A 6,861-nucleotide genomic window follows, 5' to 3' on the forward strand; every position below is an offset into this window, starting at 1 on the left:
CGAAAGTTTAAAACCAATAAAATGTTTTTCTGTAAACAATACGAATATTTTAGGAACAAGTTGTGCAAAACTTACAAGCACCGACTTCCGCATTGAATCAGTGTGGTAAAGATGTCAACAGTAAGTTTCTTTTTTCAATATTAAAGACTCATTATACAGTAAAATTGATAAATAAATGGACCGCATACTAGCTATTTATTACCGATTTGCAATTAAAAACAACTGTCATCAATATTTTGTTCGTAATTTTTGCGCATTCTTTTCACAATCAAACGCAAACGTGAGAACTCAGAGAAGTCCGCACTTTAGACTAGTATCTTCAGATCTTGTAGGATTTGTTGGCATTGCATAGGACACACCAAGGACATACCTCTTTATGTACATTTGTGTTTTGAATTCTTTATTATGCCCCTTTAGAGAAAGGGGGGGGGGGTGAGTTTAAAAAGTGTTTCAATGTAAATGAGATGAGATGATATCCATTAAAACTACCCCAGTACATATTCTGAGCATGTTCGTGTAAATATTGACATGTACTGCATAAGTTTGACTATGACTGACATCAAATAAGACATTATGTATAATCGCTTACTTAGTATGTAGGAAAACTACGAAGGAAAATAAACAATGCCAACAAAACCTTTTCAGTGCAAGGGCATACACTAAATAGATTGAGACAATATTAGTATGAACATGAATAGAATTGTCTACATAATATTGCTATTGCTGCACAAATGTTGTCAATTCATCATGTAAACAATGATTCAAATATTTCAAATGTAATAATTGACAAAATGCAAAGAACTGTATCATTTTTTTTTAAATAACGATCGAACAAGGCCATGCACAGGATTTTTGCAGCAATGACATTGATTTATATTTAAATCCACCTTTATATCTTCGGCAAAAATTCCAATTGCATGCCCTTAATCCCTAAACCGATTTAGTGTAAATTTTATATTTGCAGTCCGAGTGACGTCATCCTGTGACTTGTGCAATATTAAGTTACTGGGCATCTGTGTTAAATATGTTTAACATCATAAGAGTTGAGTATGAATTTTGAATTCAAAATTTAACATTGGTTCTATGTTTTTATCCCCCCCCCCACTCCCTTAAAAAAGAGGGGGCATATTGTTTTGCACCTGTGAGTCAGTCTATAGACCAAGTCTTGTCCACTTAATATGATTATATCTAAAGAATTCTTTGCTTGACAGTTACCGAACTTGCTATTGCGGTTGCCCCTCAAAAGTAGATGACCCCTATCAATTTTCAGACCACAAGGTCAAGGGTTGGTCTGTACACCAACTCCTGTCCATTCAATAATTAGAGCCATTTGCTTGACAGTTACCAAACTTGGTACAGTGGTTGCCCCTAGAGAATTGATGACCCTATTTGATCTTCAGGTCAAAAGGTCAAGGTTCAAACTAGATGTGATAAGGGGGTGGGCACATATATTTTGATCATTAAAGACATCCTGTATTCTGTTCTGGATAAAATGACAGCTAGTATGAGACAGAACAAAGGTTTAGGATAGAAGTAAAAAAGTGGTGAAAAAAGAGATAGAAGGATAGAATGGGAGAGAAGTAAAAAAGTTGATGAAAGAAGAGAGAGAGAAAATTCGAAAGGAGGAAATGAGAGGAGCAAGAGAAAGGGGGAAGTTTAAATGATAGATTCTTTGTTTGTGAATTCACTCATGAATATGAGTCGAAGAAAGTTCAATGTCTGCTCTGATTTACCCACTGTATCAATGTATATTATAATTGATATATAATGAAAAATACTTAGCCAAGTTTGATAACATTTTTTGATGCTAATGTTCAAAACTCCAGTTCCTCTAAAGAGTAATTAAAATACACATCTTCAGTGCCACATGTCAAGATTCACGCTGGAGAAAAATATCAATAATATTTCAGTTCATTGAAAACACAACAACTTTGTTGAAACTCTGAAAGTTATGTACTCTTGATCTGCATCATTTGTGACTTGGCACAGTGGAAAAATATTTGCCAAATGAAAACATAATGGCTGAATTGAAATTTTGATCATTAAGCATATTTGAGACCCAAGTCGAGTTTGATGATGAGGCGTTCAGTTGTGATAATCTCTGAAGCAATTATATTCTGCATGTTCCAACATGAGACCTTTTTAAATTAAATTCTACCGGTAGATACCCTGATAATGGACTAATATTTATCATACCTCAGAAATAAGTGATTGCACTTGCAAAGACATATTACTTAAATTTACACTTTTTTGGTTCTGTTTTTTTATACAGCCTGTATTATACTCCTACTTCAGAAGTTCTTGCGCTTGGAGGGTACGAATAGGTAAGGCCATTATTAAATGAATACTAGCTAACTTAGACCCAAAAACACATCACAGTATAAAATTATGTTCAATGTTATTTGATCAATTTTTGGATCCCATTATACTTTGTCAATGAATCCAGAAAAGATTGAACATTTGCATCCTACAACAATGAGCAAGTTATAAATGTATTTGAAATTACAGTCATTCTCAGGTGTGGAGTAGGATACTGCTCTAAGCATGTCATCAATTAAACAGAGATGTTTGTATTGTTGTTTGCATCAACATTTACATTCAAGGTGTTCTTCATTTCAGCTCTCAATCTGAAGGATATCAAATTTGAGTACAGAGCTGTCAACCTAATAAAAGATGGAGGGATGCAGGTATGTGTAACACAATGCTAAAAAAAGTATTGAAGTGGCTTGATGTCAAGTAAATATTGTATAGAGGAAAATGTTTGTTTCTTCTTACTTTTGCCCATCTGTACTGGAATATGATTTCACCCAGTTTTAAATTCACTCAAAGCAGTTTTTTGTTGTTTCTATTTTAAAGTAACGAATGAATTTACATTCACTCAGTTTTAAATTTACCCATTTAGGGTAAGGGTCACATGAAATGAGTGAAAATAAAACAGCAGTGAAATTTGCTCAGATCATCAACAAATGTTTTGTATTTCAATGACATATACATAGTAATTAACAATATTCAGTTGATATGGTTTTAATCTTACAGAGAAAAGAGGAGTACACAGCACTTAATCCAATGCAGCAAGTGCCAACCCTTTTGATAGATGGTGCTACACTCACACAATCTGTGAGTCTTTACTAAAGCTATTAGAAAAAAAATATTGAGTTCAAATGAAGGGGGCTCATTACACCAAAAGGACCTCGCCACTTTGGCTGTAGCTTTTGGTCCCTTTTCCCACCCCTCCTTTCAAAGAAAAAATGATTTATTATACTTTTTAGTAAATATTAAACACTGATGTATCTTCAGTAAGTGTACATTCCTTTCCCCCTGGGATATTGGAAGATAAGGGTAGAAAACGTAAGTTTTAAATGGTCACCCTTAGCCTGAAATCTACAGAATTGCAACCTGAATTGATACAGTTTATTAGTAGATTATCATCCGGGTTAAAAAAACCAGTTTTTGAACAGTTATTAATCATATATCACACAAATAAGGAGTAGACAAAGGCTTTCAGACAAAGGTTATGTAAGGTCATTTTGCAAAGGTCAACATCACTCACCATATTCTTTATATATGATTAAAAAAAAATTAATTTCAATAATATTTCAACAGTTATTTAATATCATTATTCAAGTTATTCACCATATGATGTAGTTCATTGGTTAGATGTAGTTTAGTAGGTAGCATCCATCAGTTTTATACAGTTTTACTGATAGGCCAATTAAAATTAATTGATAGATTATCATCCCACCCACCCCTCAAAAAAGGGCCCGCCCCAATTTTTTTTTATTTTCGCAAAAATTACGATTTCAAACAAACTTGCTTTCCAGTGACATGAGTGAATGATTAAAGTCACAGAATGTTGGTTTTATATCTTCTACCAAGGATTCTTTGAATGTTAACTTGATTAACACTTTGTGTGATGCCTTTTGTCATTAATTATTTTTCTCAGGAAATAAAAATAAAAAAATAAAATCCTTCCACCTGCCCTATATTTTTTGTGACCACGGATGATAACCTACTACAAAAAAGTTGAATTGGCCATAGTCTTGTTTATTTAAAAAAAAAAAATTAGAACATCTACATGAGTCTTCTTGGCATGTTTTATTAGACAATTATATCATGCATCAAATCAAAGCAAAGTTTTGATTTTGAAATTTCTTATTTGCAAACAAATCATTCCAGAAATAAATATAAAATTCATATAAAATGATAGAGAACTTGTGTCTCTCTTTTGATAATGAAATCTTATTTCATATTAGGTGTTTTAATGCACCATTAAATAAGATTTTGATTTAATGAACCACCTTAAATGCTTTCAGGTATGTGGAGAGAGAGAGAGAGAGATTATAAACTTATTCACTATTAAAATTACACAAGAATTCTTACAGTTATATATACCCCTTCATTACAGATAGCTATTATGGAGTATTTAGAAGAAATAAATCCATCTCCTGCAATTTTGCCAGAAAACCCCCTTCAAAGAGCAAAGGTATTCTGATATGCTATATGAATAAATCAAGAAGCAAAGCCTTTTCAAGCATTTATCACAGATACATGTATGTGCATATTATGTTTATCAGGTTAGAGAGATTTGTGAGGTGATAGCATCAGGTATCCAGCCTGTCCAAAATCTGCAAATCCTTCAAAAAGTGGAGAAGCTGGCTGATGCTGAGGAAAAGACGGAGTGGGCTAAATCATGTATAGTCAAGGGATTCACTGGTAATGTAACTTTAAATTCTTCCAATAAGTTTATACATGTACAAGGGTTGATCAAAAAGTTTGTGGAATTCCTCTTTAACTTTCTTTATTTAAAGAAGGAATTTAATTTCTTTTATATTTTATATGATATAAATTGGTTTGGGGCAGTTTATGCTTATAAACCACAAAGCTACATGTATGTAACAATATCTAACGTACATTGAATTGATCTAAGAAATGTTTTTTTATGAACTCCTGACAGTGCTGCATTGACAGTTGCCATAAAAACAGATGTTGTGAAAGGTGGGGGAGACTTTATATTTGTTCTTGATATTTTGTTATAACTTTGGTTTATAAGAAAAAACAGATGAAATGTGATAGAAAATGACATCATAAATAAATATCAATGGTTGAAACTGTCCAAAAAATTGAGTTCAAGTTCCATTGATTTTACTGATTATCTAGATGTTCTATTTTTGATTCATTGTTTATGATGACATCATTAGAAAACATTGAAAATCGATGATGAGTTAGGTTTGTGAAACGAAAGTGTAGTAAGGATTTAAGGAGGGAAGAACTTCACTGGAAGATGATGAAAGGTCTGGCCGTTCTCTGGAGGGTCATTCTCTCCTTGCTGAAAGAGTGAGGTGTTCATGGACTTGAACTGCCAGTGCACTGTGCAGGATATAGTATTGCTCACATGAAACAGTGCAGTGTATTTTAAGATTTAATTTGAATATGAAGAAAATAAGTATGAGATAAGTGCCTAGACTCCTTTCTAAGACAGAGGTGGAGAAGAGGGTCTGGTGATCTAGTAAGTTTTAACGACAATACAGACTTTCAGGATTTTGCAATATACCATATTCAAAGTGCTTATCTGACTTTATATGTTATCATACTCTTAAAGTTGTGAAAATTTCTAGTTATATAAGTCTCTAGTTCATAACTATATATATTTTATGTTATTGCTTCATCGTAATAAAATTGTAGAAAAAGTCCACGAACTTTTGGATCAACTCTTGTATTTATCTAAAAATCAGGTTTTTGTCTTCTTAAAAACTCTGGTAACCTTTTATTCAAATGTACAGTGTACTTAATTACCATGTAGTTGCAGTTGTACTGTATATTATCTACTGTAAGAAATGTTACCAGGATATCTAATTCTGAGTGTATCTTTGCAGCTCTTGAAAGCCTTCTAAGTAAATGTGCTGGTAAATATTGTGTAGGGGACACAATCACCATGGCCGATATTTGCCTTGTACCGCAAGTTTTTAATGCCAATAGGTAACTTTTCTCTTTCTGTAATAATAATTATAACTACCTAATATTTGTTCAGGATTATACAAATTAGCATACAACTAGTTTTCATTATGGTTCTTCACTGAAAGATGTGCTATCTCTTTCTCTCTGTCTTTCTCTCTCATAAAATGTATAGGACACATAATGGGCTTTTCAAATGGAGTTAATAATAAAATGTTCGTGATTTTAGGTTTAAAGTTGATATGAGCAAATATCCACTGATTTCTAAGATCAATGAAGAACTACAAAAAAATGATGCTTTCCAGAAAGCTAGTCCTTCAAAGCAGCCTGACTGCCCCGAAGATTTACGAGGTATATCATTTACAGCTGTATAAAAGCATGGGTGCTTGAGGACGGAACCTCATCAGTTGCACACTTTACTTATTGCCAGCACTTAATGTTTGGCTTTTTTTTGGTGCAAATTATATTTATTGTGCCTATTAAAATCTATTTCATACCAAAGATAAGAATAATTCCAATCTGATGAAAATGAATTTCTTCAATGTTATCCACTTATCATAAACTTGTAAATGAAAGTTTTATTCCTAAAATGTTTCACTTTTAATTAAATACACTTTGAAAAACATGTAACACATACTGAAGGTTAATTCTTGTGACATTTCTTGCATATTTGCAGTATGAAGTTTGACCAACAAAGACCAGTATATTTCCAACAGATTGAGGCAGCCTTAAAATGAACAGTTTGATCTGAAAGACTTACTGTGTATGCAGCTATTTTTTTTTTAATTTGATCTGAAAGATGTTTGTTGTTTTATGATCCAGGATGATTTAATCAAGTTGTACAAAATCTTTTTATTGACCTGAAGAGACTTGAGGGTTTTTCTTTGTTAATAAAATCACCTATTGATA

The 6,861-nt window shown here is 32.5% G+C and overlaps 1 protein-coding gene across 2 annotated transcripts; it reads left to right on the top strand.

Moving 5' to 3' along the window:
• The first annotated feature begins 58 nt into the window (after nucleotides 1–58).
• On the top strand, nucleotides 59–6,861 carry LOC125651888 (maleylacetoacetate isomerase-like). 2 transcript variants are annotated; one of them, XM_048880728.2, is made up of 10 exons: nucleotides 75–120; nucleotides 965–1,042; nucleotides 2,273–2,324; nucleotides 2,620–2,687; nucleotides 3,037–3,117; nucleotides 4,406–4,483; nucleotides 4,575–4,713; nucleotides 5,874–5,976; nucleotides 6,182–6,303; nucleotides 6,629–6,861. In XM_048880728.2, exons 2-10 carry the CDS (start codon nucleotides 1,025–1,027, stop codon nucleotides 6,631–6,633), a joined length of 666 nt encoding a protein of 221 aa, XP_048736685.1. In that variant the 5' UTR covers nucleotides 75–120; nucleotides 965–1,024; the 3' UTR covers nucleotides 6,634–6,861. The 2 variants fall into 2 exon arrangements, with proteins under 2 accessions (XP_048736686.1, XP_048736685.1); XM_048880729.2 differs by lacking the exon at nucleotides 965–1,042 and having other exon boundaries at nucleotides 59–120.

The sequence above is a fragment of the Ostrea edulis genome, chromosome 5 (genome assembly GCF_947568905.1).
Source record: "Ostrea edulis chromosome 5, xbOstEdul1.1, whole genome shotgun sequence".
Classification (NCBI taxonomy): domain Eukaryota; kingdom Metazoa; phylum Mollusca; class Bivalvia; order Ostreida; family Ostreidae; genus Ostrea; species Ostrea edulis.

What these genes read in the sequence shown, in the direction of transcription:
- LOC125651888 (XM_048880728.2), top strand. An exon ending in GTGCTACACTCACACAATCT is followed by an intron (nt 3,118 to 4,405) that starts GTGAGTCTTTAC and finishes CCTTCATTACAG; the next exon opens with ATAGCTATTATGGAGTATTT. An exon ending in ACCCCCTTCAAAGAGCAAAG is followed by an intron (nt 4,484 to 4,574) that starts GTATTCTGATAT and finishes TATGTTTATCAG; the next exon opens with GTTAGAGAGATTTGTGAGGT.